This window comes from Sminthopsis crassicaudata, chromosome 3, assembly GCF_048593235.1.
Source record: "Sminthopsis crassicaudata isolate SCR6 chromosome 3, ASM4859323v1, whole genome shotgun sequence".
NCBI lineage: Eukaryota > Metazoa > Chordata > Mammalia > Dasyuromorphia > Dasyuridae > Sminthopsis > Sminthopsis crassicaudata.
This window is the reverse complement of record NC_133619.1, coordinates 579,443,467-579,463,468: the sequence shown is the minus strand read 5'-3', so window position 1 is coordinate 579,463,468 and position 20,002 is coordinate 579,443,467. Positions and strand designations below refer to the sequence as shown.

The 20,002-nt window shown below is 35.5% G+C and overlaps 1 protein-coding gene across 1 annotated transcript in view; it reads left to right on the top strand.

Annotated features, from left to right (window-relative positions):
• Nucleotides 1–14,223: 14,223 nt before the first annotated feature.
• The window catches only part of LOC141563598 (folate receptor alpha-like), a 49,795-nt gene continuing 44,016 nt past the window's right edge, over nucleotides 14,224–20,002 (top strand). Inside the window, exon 1 of the mRNA XM_074304920.1 lies at nucleotides 14,224–14,294. Within this exon, the coding sequence (XP_074161021.1) occupies nucleotides 14,277–14,294 (18 nt within the window). The 5' untranslated portion in view covers nucleotides 14,224–14,276. The remainder of the gene's footprint in view (nucleotides 14,295–20,002) is intronic.

Here is a 20,002-nt window from a genome sequence, read left to right as displayed (position 1 = left end):
GTCGAAAGACCAGCAAGGGAATGGATTTCCAGGATAAGGAGGCCGTTTCAGAGGTCTGAGATGAGAGAGGAAACCACAGAAAGGAGGGAGTGCATTTCAAGCACGGCAGTGGATCTGAACAAAAGCAGGAAAGCGGGAGATGGGATGTCATTTGTAAGAAACAGTACGATCTGTTCGGGAGCATCAAGTGGAGAGAGTCTCATAAATTTGGGAAGTTTTTTTGGGTGTTAAGTCAATAAGCATTTAAGGCACTGTGCTGAGATAAGAAAGACAAAACCAGTCCCTGCTCTCAGAGATCTCAAAGTATAAAAAGGTGAATAAGTTGGAAGTAACCAACAAACCATACAGGATAAAGAAGAAAGACATTAACATTAAGGGAACTGGCAAAGAGGTGAAGACACCCATATGTACAAAGATATTTGTGGCAGCTGTTTTTGAAGTAACAAAGAATCCGAAACTTTGCAGGGCTGGTTCAATATTAGGAAAACTATCAGTATGATTATATCAACCAAATGAACAAAAACCATATGATCATCTCAATAGATGCAGAAAAAGCATTTGATAAAATCCAACATCCATTCCTACTAAAAACACTTGAGAGTATAGGAATAAATTGACTTTTCCTTAAACTAATCAGTAGTATCTATTTAAAACCGTCAGTATGCATCATATGTAATGGGGATAAACTAGAACCTTTCCCAGTAAGATCAGGAGTGAAACAAGGTTGCCCACTATCACCATTACTATTCAATATAGTACTAGAAACACCAGCCTCGGCAGTAAGAGCTGAGAAAGAGATTCAAGGAATTAGAGTAGGAAATGAGGAAATCAAACTATCACTCTTTGCAGATGACATGATGGTATATTTAGAGAACCCCAAAGACTCTAATAAAAAGTTATTAGAAATAATCTACAACTTTAGTAAAGTGGCAGGATGCAAAATAAACCCACATAAAAAAAAATTTTTATACATCACTAACAAAATCCAACAGCAAGAGATACAAAGAGAAATCCCATTTAAAATAACCATTGATAGTATAAAATATTTGGGAATCTATCTGCCAAAGGAAAGTCAGGAACCATATGAACATAACTACAAAACACTTTCTACACAAAGTCAGATCTAAACAATTGGAAAAATATCAAGTGCTCTCACATAGTTTGAGCAAATATAATAAAGATGACAATACTCCTTAAACTAATCTTATTTATTTAATACTATACCAATCAAACTCCCAAGAAACTATTTTACTGATCTAGAAAAAATAATAAAATTCATCTGGGACAATACTACCTAAACTAATTTATTTATTTAGTGCTATACCAATCAGACTCCCAAAAAACTATTTTAATGACCTAGGAAAAGTAACAAAGTTCATATGGAAAAACAAAAGGTCAAGAATCTGAAGGGAACTAATGAAAAAAAAAATCAAATGAAGGTGGCCTAGCTGTACCAGATCTAAAATTATGTATAAAGCAGCGGTTACCAAAACCATTTGATATTGGCTAAGAAATAGACTAGTTGGAATAGGTTAGGTTCAAAGGACAAAATAACTTTAATAATCTAGTCTTTGACAAATGCAAAGACCCCAGCTTTTGGGATGAGAACTCACTGACAAAAACTGCTGGGAAAATGGGAAATTAGTATTGCAGACACTAGGTATTTCCCACACTTAACACGGTACGCCAAGGTAAGATCAAAATGGGTTATGACCTAGGCATAAAGAATGAGATTATAAATAAATTAGAAGAATAGTTTACCCCTCAGAACTGTGGAAGAGGAAGGAATTTATGACCAAAGAGGAACTAGAGATCATTATTGATCACAGAATAGAAAATTTTGATTATATCAAATTGAAAAGCTTTTGTACAAACAAAACTAATGCAGATAAGATTAGAAGGGAAGCAATAAACTGGAAAAAATATTTTTACAGTCAAAGGTTCTGATAAATGCCTCATTTCCAAAATATATAGAGAATTGACTCTATAAGAAATCAAGCCATTCTCCAATTGATAAATGGTCAACGGATATGAACAACAATTCTCAGACGAAGAAATTGAAACTATTTCTAGCCATATGAAAAAATGCTCCAAGTCATTATTAATCAGAGAAATGCAAATTAAGACAACTCTGAGATACCACTACATACCTGTCAGATAGGTTAGAATGACAGGGAAATATAATGTGGAATGTTGGAGGGGATGCGGGAAAACGGACACTGATAAATGTATCAAATGTATTGGTTGAATTGTGAATATATCCAGCCATTCTGGAGAATTATTTGGAACTATGCTCAAAAAGTTATCAAACTGTGCATACCCTTTGATCCAGCAGTTTTATTTCTGGGCTTATATCCCAAAGAGATATTAAAGAAGGGAAAGGGACCTGTATGTGCAAGAATGTTTGTGGCAGCCCTCTTTGTAGTGGCCAGAAACTGGAAACTGAGTGGATGCCCATCAATTGGAGAATGGCTAAATAAATTGTGGTATATGAATATTATGGAATATTATTGTTCTGTAAGTAACGACCAGCAGGATGATTTCAGAAAGGCCTTGAGAGACTTACATGAACTGATGGTGAGTGAAATGAGCAGGACCTCCTGATCATTATATACTTCAACAACAGTACTATATGATGATCAATTCTGATGGACGTAGCCCTCTTCAACAATGAGATGAACCAAATCAGTTCCAATAGAGCAGCAATGAACTGAACCAGCTATACCCAGTGAAAAAAACTCTGGGAGATAACTATGAACCACTACATAGAATTCCCAATCCCTCTATTTTTGTCTGCCTGCATTTTTTATTTCCTTCACAGGTTAATTGTACACTATTTCAAAGTCCGATTCTTTTTGTACAGCAAAATAACTCTATGGACATGTATACATTTATTGTGTTTAACATATATTTTGACATATTTAACATGTATTGGTCAACCTGCCATCTGGGGTAGGAGGTAGGGGGAAGGAGGTGAAAAATTGGAACAAAAGGTTTTGCAATTGTCAATGTTGAAAAACTACCCATGCATATATCTTGTAAATAAAAAGCTATAATTAAAAAAAAGAAGAAGGAAAAAAAAAGAAAGAAATGACCAACAGGATGATTTCAGAGAGGCCTGGAGAGATTTACATAAACAGATGCTAAGTGAAATGAGCAGAACCAAGAGATCATTATACATGGCAACAACAAGACTATAGGATGATCAATTCTGATGGTTATGAGTCTCTTCAACAATGACATGATTCAAACCAATTCCAATTGTTCAGTGATAAAGAGAACCATCTACACCCAGAGAGAGGACTATGGGATCTGAGTGTGGACCACTACATAATCTTTTCATTCTTTTTGTTATTGCTTGCTTGCATTTTTGTTTTCCTTCTCAGGTTTTTTTTTTTTTTTTTCTAGATACGATTTTTCTTGTGTAAAAGATCACTGTATAAATATGTATACATATATTGGATTTAACATATAATTTAAAATATTTAACTTGTATTGGACTACCTGCCATCTAGGGGAGGGGGTAGGGGGAAGAAGGGGAAAATTAGGAACAGAAGATTTTGCAAGGGTCAATATTGAAAAAATTACCCATGCATATGTTTTGTAAATAAAAAGATATAATAATAAAAAATTAAATTAAAAATTAAAAAAAGACTTGGAAACTTGAGTGCCTATTAGGAAATTCTTGAACAAGTTATGGCATATAAATGTGATAGAATATTGTACTATAAGAAATGAAGGCAGTTTCCCTTTCCCCTTAACCCAGAATGAGCCAGAATCACTCCAGAGCTTATCTAGGAGAAGGGATTACAAAAACTAGCTATTAGATTTAGCTAGACTTCTGTGGAGGATGTCTTCGGAGGATGTTTACAGCTCACTGCACTTCAGCTGATGCCCAGGCTGGCTAAAGGAGGCTAAAAGTTCATGAGCTGGAACCCTGGCTGCCATCAAAAAATAAAGTTGCAACAATATTGGGAATTTTGAAACAAGTATATGACATCACCAAAATATTAAATGAATTTTACTTCATTCCAAAAAAAAGAACTAATGTCTATTTGGGGGGGGGGTGAGCTGAGGAAGACTGCACTCTTTGATTTTGTCAATGCTGTCAAAGGGGATTGTTTCCTTTGATTTTCATCAAGCCATTTCATCATCCACTTTTTTCTTTCACCATATCTCCCCTCATAAGTCCCAAGAGACCCTTGGAAAAGTGTTTGTCTTTGGTCTAAAGAGATGTCCACATTACCATTTTAAAAAATAATCATTTGTCCTTGTTAACAAAATGATTAAATTGCTCAAAAAAAAAATCTAAAAGCCAAATCCAGTGAATTGGATTTGATCTTGGTAGCATTGGATCCTTTGATCCAATAAAAGAAAAAGAAGTAAAAGTAAAGTAAAAGAAGATAAGGGATAAACTTACTGATTAAACAGATGACAAAGAAAATGAAAGATACATTTATGTGATCTATCACTATATTCACAGTATTCAAGCTTTTCCATATTGTTATTCAAGTCAAGACTCTGGATGAAACTAAATTGGAAGGGCCATCTCTTTTTTCTTCTTTTTTGATTTTTTTTTAAGCTTTTTATTCTCAAAACATGCATAGATAATTTTCAACATTGCAAAACTTGTGTTTCAAATTTTTTTCTTTCTCTACCTCCTCCCATAGACAGCAACTAATCCAATATATACTAAACATGTTAAATTCTTCTACATATATATATATATATTTCTACAATTATCATGCTGTACAATATAAATCAGATTAAAAAAGGGGGAAATATGAGAAAGCAAACAAAATACAAGCAAACAACAAAAAAGTGAAAACTGAAAAGAAGATTCTCACCACAGAGGAAATTAAACCAACTTGACAAAAATCCCTGAACTCATTCTAGGGTTTTAATGTTCCACAACAATTTGATCTACTCTACTGTAGATGTCCTTCTTGGTTGAGATGATAAAACTTACTAATTCATATAAAACAGTGTTCATTTCTTCAAATGTTTCTGGCTTATATTATCATGTTCCACTTCAAACAAATATTAACAGCTACCTTTGTGCTCTTTATTTGTACTGTTTCTTCTTGAGATGGCATGTCCTGGCAAGGAACTAGAAACTAAGCGAAAGCCATCAGAGAATGGCTGAATAAGTTATGGCACATGAGTGTTATGGAATATTATTGTTGTATAAGGACGATAAGTTGGATGATTTCAGAAAGGCCTGGAGAGACTTACATGAACAGATGCTAAGTAGAACCAAAAGAACATTGTTCACAACGATAAGATTATATGATGATCAATTCTGATTGATAATCAAAACTGATTCAGGCCAGTTCCAATTAGTCTTGTGATGAAGAGAGTCATCTGCACCCAGAGAGAGGACTGTGTATGAATCACAACATAGTTTTTTACTTTTTTTTTGTTGTTTGCTTGCAGTTTTTTTCTTTATCACTTTTTTCCTTTTTGATTTGATTTTTCCTGTGCAGCATGATAATTGTGGAAATATGCATAGAAGAATTGCATATGTTTAACATATATTGGATTTCTTGCTGTTTAGGGGCAGAGGTGGGAGTAAGGGAGGGGAAAAATTTGTAACACAAGGTTTTGCAAAGGTGAATGCTGAAAAATATTTTTGCATATGTTTTGAAAATAAAAAAGTTTTAACAATTAAAAAGCTGTAAAATTATAAAAAAAAAAGATTTAGCTTGCCAGAAGGGCATGCCCAACCTCTTGGGGTGCTCCCTTTCTACTGAGTAACTTGTCTTTCATATGCTCTCCCACTCTTTAATATTTATCATTCTGGGGTCAGCGAGGTGGTGCAGTGGATAGAGCACTAGCCTTGAATTCAGGAGGATTGGAGTTCAAATCTGGTCTCAGACACTTAACACTTCCTAGCTGTGTGACCCTGGGCAAGTCACTAACCCTAGCCTCAGGGGGGGGAAAATTTATTATTCCTCAGCAAAACAACTATTTGGACATGTGTACATATATTGTATTTAATGTATTCTTTAACATATTTAACATGTATTGGTCAATCTGCCATCTGGGGGGAGGGAAGAAGGGGAAAAATTAGAACAAAAGTTTTGGCAATTGTCAATGTTGTAAAATTACCCATGCATTTATCTGGTAAATAAAAACTATTAAAATAAAAAAAAAATTATCATTCCTGGTGTCTATTGTACTCCTTTATTTTGTCTGTTACCCCTTCTCTAAATAAGTCTACCTTTTGCCAAAGAAAATGGCCACTGTGAATTCTTCACATGACCGAACTTCAATTTTTGATGCCAAACCCTACATCATAAATCACATCAGTTTTAATTGCTCAAGATATATTTTTCTCATTATTTTCATTCACCTAAGACAAGACTGGCTACATTTTTTCCTCAGCAATTTGAGAAGTCTCTTTAGTGTTATCAGCTTGAGCAATCATTGTAATATATTCCTCTACTGCCTACAATCTCTGCTACAATCTCTGCCTACAATACACTGCTCTACAATCAGTGATTGGTGCCCTAGATTAATTTAACCAATATCAATTAGCTTTTGCAAAAAGACATTTATAGCAAATACTAAAGACAGGAGAATGAATCTTTTTCCCCAACTGTTTGTTATACCACCTTAGTCCTAGGGGAGAATAGACCAAGACTTAATACATTTTCTACATGGCTTTTTTTCCACTTAATTCATTGTAGCATGTCATTGTATGTAGCATGTAGCATGGTCATTGGATAAATGAGTCCTCTGCTGCTGCTGAAATGAACCAGGCAAGTTGCTAGGTTCTTTGCTCCTCATTGTCTTTCTTTTAGCAAATCCTGACACAGACTCTACTCCTGGACTTGTGATGGCTTTCTCCTCTGGCTTTTTTGAATCTCACAAGGTTATATCTATTTTCTATCTACTTCACCTAAAACAAGGTAGAACAAATGTGAAAGAAGCAAAGAACAAAGGCCCAAATTCATGAGCCATACATTGGTCTTAGTCAAGGCTCTTACTTTACAGCATCATATCTCACCTGAATAGCAAGTAGAAAAGGAAGATACCAAGAACCAAGCAAGGGCCAAACTCTTGCTGATTAATTTCATGTTTTTCTTTGCAACCAATAAAAAAAGTCTTCTTTTTATTTTATCAAATTTTATTTTTTTTTAATTTACAAAGATCTCTCTTAGCTTCTTGTCATTAGGGGAAAAAGAAAAGAAAAAAAACCTCTAACAAACATGCATAGTCAAGCAAATAAAATTCCTACCTTTTACAAGTTGTCCCCACCCTCCCTCCAAAAAACCAACCAACTCATTCTTCATTACTCTTTTAAAAAGATTTCTTTTCACCATGTGGCTAATGAACTAAAACTAGTTACTGAATGTTTGCTCATGCTCAAGTTGGCAGAACACATTGTGGATGCTTTTAAGGATGGAGCTTATTGGCCAGTTCCTCATTACATTCAGATAACAGATTCTATGTTGTAATACTTTGAAGCATATTCCATTTCTTCTTCTGAACTAAATTGAACTGGTCCTTTGGGAGGTTAACACACAATCTACTTCAGAGCCAAATACTTGTCAGCACTATATTGGAGCGAGTAACCTAAGTGTTTGTAGGCTCTGGTGCACTCTTGTGGCCAGAAAAAAAGAGTACAGCTTATTAATAAAACAAATGTTCCTTCAGAAAGTGACTAAAGAGGTCAAGGTTAGTATATATTCTAATCTTTTTTTATTTTTAAAATTCCTTTTGCTGTATAAATAGTGCAGAGACATCCTATCTCCTCATATGCTTAAGCCAAGCAGGACTGAACCACAACATTACAAAAATAGTCATGAAAATAATATGTATGTTCAGTAGTAGTAGACCTTAAACTATGTTACAAGGCAAAAGTGTTGTTAAAGTATAAAATGGATAATTTTGATTATTTTAAATTAAAAATCTCTTGTATAAATAAAATCAATGTAGTCAAAAATAGGAGAAAAGCAGAATTGGGGTAAATATTCATATGCAATCTTTCAGATAGGATTGTGTTGGAATACTACTGTAATATAAAAAACAATGAGCTATGCTAAAGATGCAGAATTACTTTTAGCATCCTTCATCAGGTCAGTTTCACTTACATGCACTTAAAGCTGTTATATGGGCTAGGGAAGATAACTGAAGTGTCATTTGTGAAAAAAAAAAAAAAAGATTCACAGATAAAATGAAAGATGTTCTTCACTAGCAATATAGCAACAATGTATTTTTAAAGCTTAATTTTATCTTTGAATATTTATCTCCAAACACTTAGCTTACACAGATGATGAATCTAGAAAATATAAACAAATATTGCTACATACGTTACCATAATGAATGGGTATGAGATAAAATTGACGAAATAAAAATGTGACAGATTGTAAATCACATTTCTAATGAGTTTCAATGACAAAAAATATTACAATTTTTTCTTTTCCAATGATTTAATTTAGATCTTCATATAAATTCTCATTTTTTTTTTTTCATGACACAGGTGGCTTCTTTCATTTTTGTTGACCCATATATCTCTTGCTTGTTTTGAGCATGAGTAAAACTTTCCACTAAGGACAAATATTAGCTTTCCTGTTTTCACTTTAATATGTAAAAAAGTCAGAAAACCCTTCGCATTAGGATGTTATTTTTCTTATAAAATGCACATTTTAACAATTCAATATGAGGGAAAGATTTGCTAGTTTTACAGAAAGATTTATTAACTTAAACTGTGTTTTTTCTATTTTCATGTAAACAACCAGGATGTTATATTTTAATTCTTCCAAGATCATGCTTGTGAAATTAACAGTATATGAAAGCCTTCTTGCCATAAACATTATATGTAGTCAGGAGTGTTGAAAAATCCTAGCAATGTGAACTCTTTAACCAGCTCATTCTACAAATGCTAAAAGAAGCCCATCCTGTTCCCATTATCAATCATAATCACATGCAAAAGGAGGTCAGTTTCTCTATTATTAGCATATTAAAGACAATCTCAACCTTCTCATTACACATCTTGTTACTTGAGTTTGTCCCTCCCTAACTCCTCCCACATTCCTTCCCTTACTCCTCAGATCCTGCCTGCCCTTGCTCCTCCTCTCCCCTGAGATTTTAAAGGTTCCTGAATCCGAAAGAAAGCTGCTTAATCACCTTTGATTTCTGCTTTGCTTAGGTTCATGAGTTATTTCATATAATGAATGGCAAATTACAAGTGAGGAAGTCTCTCTCTCCCTCCCTCTCTCTCTCTCTCTCTCTCTCTCTCTCTCTCTCTCTCTCTCTCTCTCTCTCTCTCTCTCACACACATACACACACACACACACACACACACACACACACACCCCCACACCAAATTAGATTGACCTCCCAACATAGGAAAACATGGTCAAGAATTGCACAAGATATGCAAAATGGGTAGTTTGTCATGTCCATTATCAGAGGTAGAACCACATTTTTGAGACCACAGATCCATTTGTATATATGTTACTATTATTGTTGTATTCAATTAAAAAGTAGTGGCATGTAGGCTACCAAATATATAGAAAAAATAACAAACCTTATTAGTGAGAAGAATAATTGAGAGAATGCCAATACCTATTACCTTGGTTGCCTTTCTCCTTTTTATAATAAATGAAAATTATCTACACATTATCAGGCACATCCTTGATAAACCTATAAGAAGGGATCAGGCAGCTTTCACAAATAGTATTTTATTGTAGACAACATTTTCACAATCACATAATTTACTGAAAGGAATACAGGATTCTATTGGGTTTATTACATGCTTGATGTGATAGAGTGAAAGATAGCTTGAAAGATGCTCCTCCAATATAACACTTATGTATATGTAAATGTAGTGGCGATGATCCTGCGGAATATGTACTCTGACTCTGGTAGAGAAGAACTTGGGTATTGCTTTTTTGCTGAGGGCCAGGTACTTTTAATTTGCTGATGTGATGTAGCAATTATTGATTATTGTCTGTATGTTCCCACAATTGGAGGGTAGAAGGTAGGTGTCTATCAAATAGTAATGGTTTCTTCCCTTAGGGATCAATTACAACTTCATCATAGCTGCTGATAGAAAGATGAAAAGTGACATACTCCCTACCCTGAAGTAAGTTATATAAGGGAGAAAGAATATGAATCTCCTTTTCTCAAGTTAGTTCATGTAGTAACAGTATTTAGTCATAGATGATCAGGTTCCGGTGTGTTAATAAGTATAAAGTATAAAGTAAGGACTCTACTTTTAAAAGGTATGAATAAGTCCGTTGAATGAATCAAAAGGGGCAATGTGATTGGCTGAGCAAAAAACAGATCATGCTTCCATGGGCCATTAAAAGACATGGTTGTTAGAATTTTGGCAGCTTTAAGCTGGGTGTCAGAGGTGGCCATTTCTGGACGGGGAGGTGTCACTTTTCAACTTTCTATCTGCAGCTATGATGAAGATGTAATTGATCTCTGAGGGAAGGAATTTCTGGCTGGGCCTGAGAAGGTGTGGTTATAGGTACCTGAAGGCCAAGGTGAGTACATGGGGGCAAAAAAAGAATCCTAAGAACCTGATCCATGAAGCCGGGGACGCAGAAGGCATTTTATTCTGAGTCTATTCCACTGAGACCTCTATGTCAACAGATTTACAGAGGAGACAGTCATCAGCTTTCATACTCTGGAACTGAGTGAAGAAATGAAGGTCATCCTTCTTTGGACTTGTTCTTTAGCCATAAAGCAGTTTAAAGAATAAGGGAAAGATAGCCAATAATTGGTGAGGTGAGGGATGCAGAAATGTGAAACAATAGCCATTGGGTTTCAGAAATAAAGTTTCCCTTCCAATCTCATAGAATCATAGAATCTTATGATAGGGTATGAGAGTGCAGAGATTCTGAACTGCAAACATATATTGGGGTTTCAGGACTCTCCCTGTATAGTCCACCAAATGTTGGGGAGGAGTTTGGACCCCAAAATATATCGGGGTCTCAGCTCAGTGTGATGAGATGCCAAGAGAATTTTTAGGCTTAGACTTTCTCCAAATCAAAAAGCAAAGAATTTATTATTATGCACTGGCATGCTGAGAGGAAAGACTTGAGGTAAATTCCCTGGTGGAACTCACAGTTAACCAGGGAGGAAGATGCTATAAGGCATGGCTACATTCCTAAAGAAGTTAGCCACTAGGATGCTCAGTAAGCAGGTTAACCCTAAAAGCAGATATAAAAGGGAGAAAGACACCATAAGGCAGGCAGAGTCCCTAGAGAAGTTGCTGCCATAAGGCAGGTGATTGATTCCTCATGAGCCAACAATGCCATAAGGGAGACTAAATTCCCAAAAAAGGAGTTTAACGGGGAGATTATGATACCAGTCGATTCTTTTATAGGGGAAAAAAATAACCTTGTGGATTAACATCAAAACTTGGCCTTCTGATTGGGTACATAATAACTGAGATTTGTCAATGAGAGAAATTTGACAATGAACAAAAGGTCCACGTAAGAGTTAATAATTTTGTCACTGCTCCTCTCTGCTTGCCTCTGTAAAGTAAAATTCAGGCTCGTTCTTGTCAACACCCATCTACCTACCCAGGACCAAGGACCCATCCCTTAAAGTTGGAAAATAACTCAAAGATTATTTATCCAAACCTCTATATGAATGTCAATCCCTTCTCCAGTATCACTTACAAGTGATCTTCTGATTTCCATTTAAAATTTTTTAGTGTGGGAGAATTTAGTTATTTCCTGAGGTAGGTCATTTCATTTCTGGATAGTGCTTAATTCTTAGGAAGTTTTTCCTTACAGTGAATTAAAATCTACTTCTCTAAAGAAAATACTAGTAATAGCTAGCATTTACATAGCACCTGCTATGTACCAGATATTGTGTTAAGTGTTTTACAAATATTTCATTTGAGTCTTACAACCACTGTGAAAGGAAGGTACCATTATTAACCCCCATTTTATGCTTGAATTAATTGAGACAAATGTAAGTTCAACAATTTGCCAGTGGTCATACAGTTAGAATCTGAGGTCAAATTTGAACTTGTACCTTCCAAATTCCAGGCCCTATGCTTTATCCACTGTACCTTCCAGCTGCTGCTAACATCTGAAACATCTTGTTCCTTGTTCTGCCTTCTGATTTATAGCAGAATGCAATCCTTCTTCCAAGGGACAGCACTTAAGATACTTAAAAATATCTGTTACACTCCATCCCATTTTGTTCTTCTCCAAAGTAAATATCCCCAGTTTCTTATCTGATTATCCTCTGGCAGGGACTCCAGGCCTTTGGCTATCCTGTTCACCTTACTCTGAATATCCATGGGTCCAATGACCAGACATGACTCTGGAGGGGAAAGTGAGGCAGGTGACCTTGTACAGCCCTTTTTCACTAAAATCCAATTCACTTGGACTCCCTGATGTCATGGTCTCCTTGGAGAACAAAGGACAAATAACAACTCTGAAAGTAATCCAGCTTATCAATATCTTTACTAAAATGTTAAATCCCAAATTGAACACAACATACCAGCTCGTCATAGAGCAGGGTTATCACCTCCCTCATTGTAGATTATCTGCCTATCCTAATTTTTCAAAGATTGTATTAACTCTCCATCGGCCATACCATATTGTTGACTTACAATGAATTTTTATGCTTTTTGTTTTTTAATACAAACTTTTACCTTGCCATCTCTTTCTCATCTTTTATTTGACAGTGAAAGAAACATATCTAGAGAAAGGAAATGACTCAAGAATTATATCATATCACCACTGGAAAAGATCTTAAATTTTAGCTTTCTCAATTCATTGATTTCTCCACATAAGGAAAGTGAAATCAGAGAAGTAATGAGAGAGGGAATCTCACCTAAGGCCAAGATTGGTTTTGTTAAAATATTTTGGAGACATCCTGTGCAGACTATGCCCTGAGCTTGGTATAACCATCTGTTGTGAATAACAATCTCAGTGAATGAGCATTTGTTTTCCACAATTATGAAAATTAAATTGGAAAAATGAAACTTAAATTAGAAAACTGAAACCCAAAAGATATCAAGGAATAGTTAAGGGTAGAGTTTATCTTCTCCCAAAAGAATGGAAGCTCCTTGGGGACAGGGACTGACTATGTAATGAGGGGTAGAGATTCATGTTTTGTAATTTCTGTAACATCTAATTAATGGGGAATCAGGGGAGGGACTTATGGTTCAGGATAGGAAATTAAAGCCTTTGGATTTTTAAAGATGTGCCTTACCTAGGCATCCATTATTGCAAAAATGTAAAATAAATCTTTCCTGCATTCATCAGTGAGTCAGTGGAGTTCTTGGTAAGATATTTTGTTTCTTACACTGGATGATCTCTCTGTCAAGGTTTATTGCTTTGTTCAGTGTCAGGTACTAACTGAGGGATTTATAATTTTAATCCTAATTTTGGAACCTTCCCCCCACTATTTTCAAGGAATCTGAGAGCCATCCATCACATGTGAGGATGTGATGTTCACAATCACAATTTCTTGTACTGCCAAATGAACTAAACCAAGGAGATTCTGTACCCCTCTGTGGGACAATCAACTTGGAGACTATTCCTCAGGACTGAGAAATACCTACATTGCCCATGCTTAAGCCACTACTACTCAAGACCTAAGAATGCAGGGTCCAATCCACTCCTGGCTTTTTAGGTATCTAAAGTCCTGCCTTTGCCCTAACATGTTAAAACCTTCCTTCTCAGGACAACTTCCACTTGCAAGCATTTCCCTTACAATGAAATTAAATAAATTTGATTCCCGACTTTCTTGTCTCTAGCCTGCTGTTTAGCTCTGGCCATTCTCGGATTAGAAGCCACTTTCGGGTCAGTTGACATTAATTGGTGTCAGAAGTGGGATTTGACATAGAACAGGGCCAAGTGGACTTTCACTTATCAGTGGGTTTTAGGACAGGCAGTAGTGGAGATTTCTCCAGAGTTCAATTTCCCCTCATCTAGTGAACCATCCCTTTCTGCTCAAATCCTCTGGGATCACCCTTAATTAAGTTCTCCTTTCTTTGTGAAGAAAACTCCAGTCCTTTGCTCCCTTGACCTGGTTTAAGTAAGGATAGCCTATGGATATCTCTGGTTTTTTGTGCATACACCAAGTGTATCCCTAACCTATTTTCCTTGCCTTCTCTGTTTGACTTGACCTCCCAGGCCAGGAAGCTTTTACCTGCCTCCCCACCCCCATTCCTAAGCCCCCAGGTCTACAGGTGCACCTCTGTACTTTGGCCTCTTTGGGTATCTCTAGTCTGTGCATACGTCTGGTTTCTCTTCCCTTCACCCCATCCCCTGTCCTCATATCTCTGGATGGCCCAAATCAACCAGGTAAAATATGATTTGAACACTTTGCTGTTTGTATTTGTCTTGTTATTTTTTCTGTGTCCTTGTCTTTGAAAAAGGCACAATGTCCGTCATGTTTGTGTTGTGAGCTAGATTCTGTTACCTTGAAAGACTTAAAATGCAGCCAGTGAGAAAAAAGTAGTAAAAGGGCTATAGCCAGAGGAACACTGAAAAAGATTAATGAACTTTCATAACTGAAGCAATTGTCCCAGTAAGCAGGACTAGCTTCACTTTAGGCTTTCTGCTAGAGAATAGGTTATAAAAAAAAACAAAAACAAAACCAAAAATAAACCTTGTAAGATACTTTTTCTTATCATTTCACTTTTGGCATGCTGAAATTAGAAAAAAATGTCAAATAAGCAGAGTTTGTAGAACTGCTAAAAAACCACTTTAGCAAATTCTGGAGTTTTTGAGGTTAATCATTAAGGAGTTTGGTAATTAATCACTTCAGGAGAGAACTCCTGTGACTTTGGGGGTAATTCCAGGAAATCACTTCCTCATGAAATTCTTGATAAGCTTTGGAGTACTACTCTACATCTGCTTACCAGATATTTGAAAATCATTAAATATTTAATGAAGTAATAATATTTACTGTAACAGCAAATTTTCATTTGAAAATTTTGGCTATTATGAAAGTATATAAGGTAGCTTAAAGATCTGGCTTCAACACAATGTTTCATGTCTGAAACCCCAGTGGTAGTTTTTATTTATAAATAAAGGATTAATGACGTGTTAACTATTAGGGAAATATCAGGAAAAATACTCAAACTTCAAGCTGTGGTAAAAAAATGGCCTGTGCTACAGTATGGAACTGCTAAAGGTAGACATCCCTTTTGGGGATGACTTTGGACATGGTGTAGGTAGGATCCCCCTGACTCTATTTCCCCAACATGCTATTTTTCTTTTTTAAAAAAAGGAAATTCCCACCTGGTTAATCCTGCACCTTGCTTTTAAAACTCTGTGACTAGATGATTGGCTATTAAATACGACTCCTGCCTGGAATTAAACAGAGCTAAGGGAATTTTTCTCTCTGTTGAAAAATATGACATTATTATAACTATATCTCTCTTTTTCCTTCTATAACAAATTGATATAATCAAGAAATTTTGTAAATACAGCAATAAATCTCCAAATAATAGGTTGATACTGGAACATCTGAGTTACTATAATAGGATACAAAAACACCTTGAAATTTTCACCAATATTTGTGTTCAAATGATAACATAGGAATAATATGCTCCTAAGAGGGGAATGATTAGACAAGATAAGTAAATATAATAATAGACATTTTGAGAAAGCAATAGAATGATATTATTTTATCAAAAAATTATATACACATCTATATGATTGCTTCAAAATTTATTTATCATGAAAATTTAAGCTTGAGTTTTAGTTTTTGAGTTTTAAGTTTTAGTAGTTATGTTTAAAATTGGATTAAAGATTTTAAGCATAAATTGTACTGGTACTGGTAAAGAGTAAAATTATTGGCTCATTTTTAAAGAATCTGATAATTTTAAAACATTTTTATATCAAGCACAAGATTAGATAAGGATAGATATAGCAAATGGTATATAAATTGAAATTCTTTGAAGTTGTGATGTCAGAGAGGTTTTTCTTTAGTTCCTCCCTTTAGCTTCATTTGTTGTATCCTTTCCTCCATGATCTTGTGTCTCTTTTCTTGGACTATTGCTTCATGCTCTAGTCCTCTTTGTGGACTCATCAAAACCGGCATCCATTCATCTCTTCATACTTTGGTACTTCCTATTACTCTGATCCTTAATTTCTTTCTCTGATTCTCTGAATAGAATCACAGAACTTCAAAGTCAGAAAACAACCTCAGGTGGCATCTAATTCAACATCTTAGGTCAAAGAATGTCATCTGCATCTGCATCCTTCCTGATGGGGGGAAATGTCACCCAACATTTGCTTAGATACCTTCAATAAAACAGGGAGTTTATTTCTTTCTGAAGCAATTTGTTACATTATAAGATGAGTCTGATGGTTATAAAGATTGATAAAAAATTCTGATTTGTCGTTACTTTTTTTGTTATAAAATTGTTATAAATTATTGTAATTATTATATACTTGTTTGATATAAAATTCTTATTATTGAACTTAAATCTGTCTCTGCTTCTTCTGTCCCCTTAACATAATAGGAATAAGAGAGCTAAACCTCTTAAAAAATCATTTGCAGGTGAGGAAACTCTGGGGAAAGTCTGGGGATAGGAGGTGGCTACTTGTCCAAGTTCATAGACAGAATTTTAGAACTGCTAGTATACTTCCAATAGAAAAACAACAAAAACAATTTTAAAAAACCTATTTGTGTACTCTAATAACAGAATTCTCTGTCCCTTGAGGTAGATCAAACTGGGATTACTTTACTATTCCCAATTCTTCCTCATATTGAGCAGTGAATCCATAGTAGAGCTAAGAGTAGAATCTAGAGCTTTTGTCCCCTAGTTCAGCTTGTCTACAATCTCATCTGACATTCAACACACATGTTTTATATTACTTTTAAATTCCTGTCTAATTTCTCAATAATGTGTATTGATTGATTGCTAGGGAAAGCCAGATTGGTGGTCAGAGGAGATGCAAATGGAAGAAAGTGAATGGGGGCAACCCTGCTAGCTCAGATCAGCCCCCAGGAAGCAGACTGGATTTTTGTTTTCTGGAGTTCTTTTTCCCTTTGTGCAATGTTGCAGAAGCCAGGGACCTGTGTGAGGCCAGGAAAAATTTGTAAATAATTTGTTAGCCCATAGACTTTAACAGTAACTGGGAAGTTGCCTGCTCTTTCCCCTTCCCCCAACTACTCTTGCCTTTTATCTTAAACTTACACTAACCAAGGGAAGATCGGACAGGAACATGGAAGACCCTATATATAATCACCTCAATTTAATCTTTAGAACTTTTCCTTTTGCTAAATACTAAGAGTCAGAGCCTTACAGAATATTAAAACTGGAAGGAACCTCAGAGAATATTTCTGCCTTTATTTTATACCTAATATGTCTCTGGTATTTACTCTTCCAAACTAAATGTGCAGGAATCCCTGGAGAACAACTACCTTTCCCCTTAAGGGTCCTAGCATATATACCCACAAGGGGCCAGAAGTGTCTTTCTGATGCTACTGACTTAAGTTCCCACTTTAGTATGTTCTCTTCAATATTAATCACCAGGGCCAGATGATATGTTTTCAATAGAATTAACTACATTTTCCTTACCTCAATTTTTAAAAATAGTTTTTATTTACCAGATATATGCATGGGTAATTTTACAACATTGACAATTGCCAAACCTTTTTTTTTTTTCTAATTTTTCCCCTCCTTCCCCCTCCCCAGATGGCAGGTTGACCAATACATGTTAAATATGTTAGAGTATAAATTAAATACAACATATGTATACATGACCAAATAGTTGTTTTGCTGTCCAAAAAGAATCAGACTTTGAAATAGTGTACAATTAGCCTGTGAAGGAAATCCAAAATGCAGGCAGACAAAATTAGAGGGATTGGAAATTCTATGTAGTGGTTCATAGTCATCTCCCAGAGTTCTTTTGCTGGGTGTAGCTGGTTCAGTTTATTATTGGAACTGATTTGGTTCATCTCATTGTTGAAAACGGCCACATCCATCAGCATTGATCATCATACAGTATTGTTGTTGAACTATACAACGATCTCCTGGTCCTGGCTCATTTCACTCAGCATCAGATCATGTATGCCTTACCTCAATTTAACTAGTTAACAAAACTGTTCTGATTTCTCAAAGCAATTAAGTTTAGATCAAAATCTGCCCCCCATATATCAACATAAGCTCCCAATGAGTAGATGAACTATGCAGATTATCCATGCAGATGATTCTCAAATTTATTTTTCTTTTTTTTTTTTTTAAATTAAAGCTTTGTATTTTTAAAACATACATAGATCATTTTTCAGCATTCACCTTTGCAAAATCTTGTGTTCCAAATTGCTTTTTCTTCCCCTCCCCTGACCCTCTCCCCTGGATGACAAGTAACCCAATATGTTAAAACACCTGCAATTTTTCTATAAATATTTCCATAATTATCATGGTGCACAAGAAAAATCTGATCAAAAAGGAAAAAACTGAGGAAGAAAACAAAATGCAAGCAAACAACAATAAAAAAAGGTGAAAATACTATGTTGTGATCCACACTCAATCCCCACAGTCCTCTCTCTTCATCATAAGACCATTGGAACAGTCACCTTGTTATTGAAAAGAGCCATGTCAATCAGAATTGATCATCATATAATCTTGCTGTTGTTGTATATAATATTCTCCTGGTTCTACTCACTTCACTCAGCATCAGTTCATGTAAGTCTCTCCAGGCCTTTCTAATCATTCTGTTGATCATTTCTTGCAGAACAATAATATTCCATAGCATTCGTATGTCATAATTTATTCAACCACTCTCCAACTGATGGGCATCCAGTCACTTTCCAGTTTCTTGATACTACCAAAAGAGCTGCTACTAATATTTTTGCACATATAAATCTTTTTCCCTTTTTTATGATCTTTTTGGGATACAGGCCCAATAGAGACACTGCTGGATCAAAGAGTATGCACAGTTTGATAACCCTTTGGGCATAGTTTCATTTTGTTCTCCAGGATGGTTGGATCAGTTCACAACTCCACCACCAATGTATAAATGTTCCAGTTTTCCCACATGCCCTCCAAAATTCATTATCTTTTCCTGTCATCTTAACCAGATCTGTTTTTCAAGTGCTAACCTCTCTTCTGACCTCTAGGCTTGTATTCCAAATGCTTATTGGACGTCTTGAAATGGATATCTTGCAGACATCTTAAGATTTAAGATATCCAAAACTAAATTAATTATCTTTTTCATCAGATATTCCCTTCTTTCTAACTTCTCTATTACTGTTGACGGGACCATCATCCTCAGTCACTGAAGTTCATAACCTAGATATCATTCTTGAGTCCTCACAACCTCCTATATCCAATCATTTGCCAACACCTATTATTTCCATTTTTATGACATCTCTTCATCTCTTTAAAATTGCCACAACCCTGATATAAGCCGTTATCACCTCAAATCTGTACTACTGCAATAACCTGCTTGTTGGTCTCGTTCTCTTAAATCTTCAAAGTGATCTTCCTCAAATGTATATCTGACTATATCACCCTCTTATTCAATGAACTCCGCTGGCTTCCTATCACCTTCAAATCCCAACATAAGATCTTCTGTTGGCTTTTAAAGCTCTTTACAACCTATTCCCATTCTTATCTTTCTAGTTCTTTTAGACCTTAATTTCCTCCAAGTGCTCTTAGAAATATAAGTCTTCCTGCTGCTCCTCATGTAAATCAGTCTGTCTTTTGGGACTAGGCCATAGATTAAAAAGGAAGAAACTCAGACTCATACAGCTTTCTCCTGAATCCCCAAGGTCCCCTGGCTACCACAGGAAGTTTCCTTCCTGTGTCATTCCTCATAATCTGCTTTCCTTTTTCCCAATTAAAGATAATGCCTTTTCCCTTTCCAAAGGCCAAATCTAGCTCCACCTCTTCAAATATTTACTGATTAGTTCCCTCCTGTCTGATAATCCCTTTGCTTGGCAACACTGGGTAGGAGGGAGCAAGTTGAGAAAAGATTCCAACTTGTGATTGTTGATATCTAGCTAGAGACAGGAAATACCATATTTAGAACAATAATACCAGCTTATATGT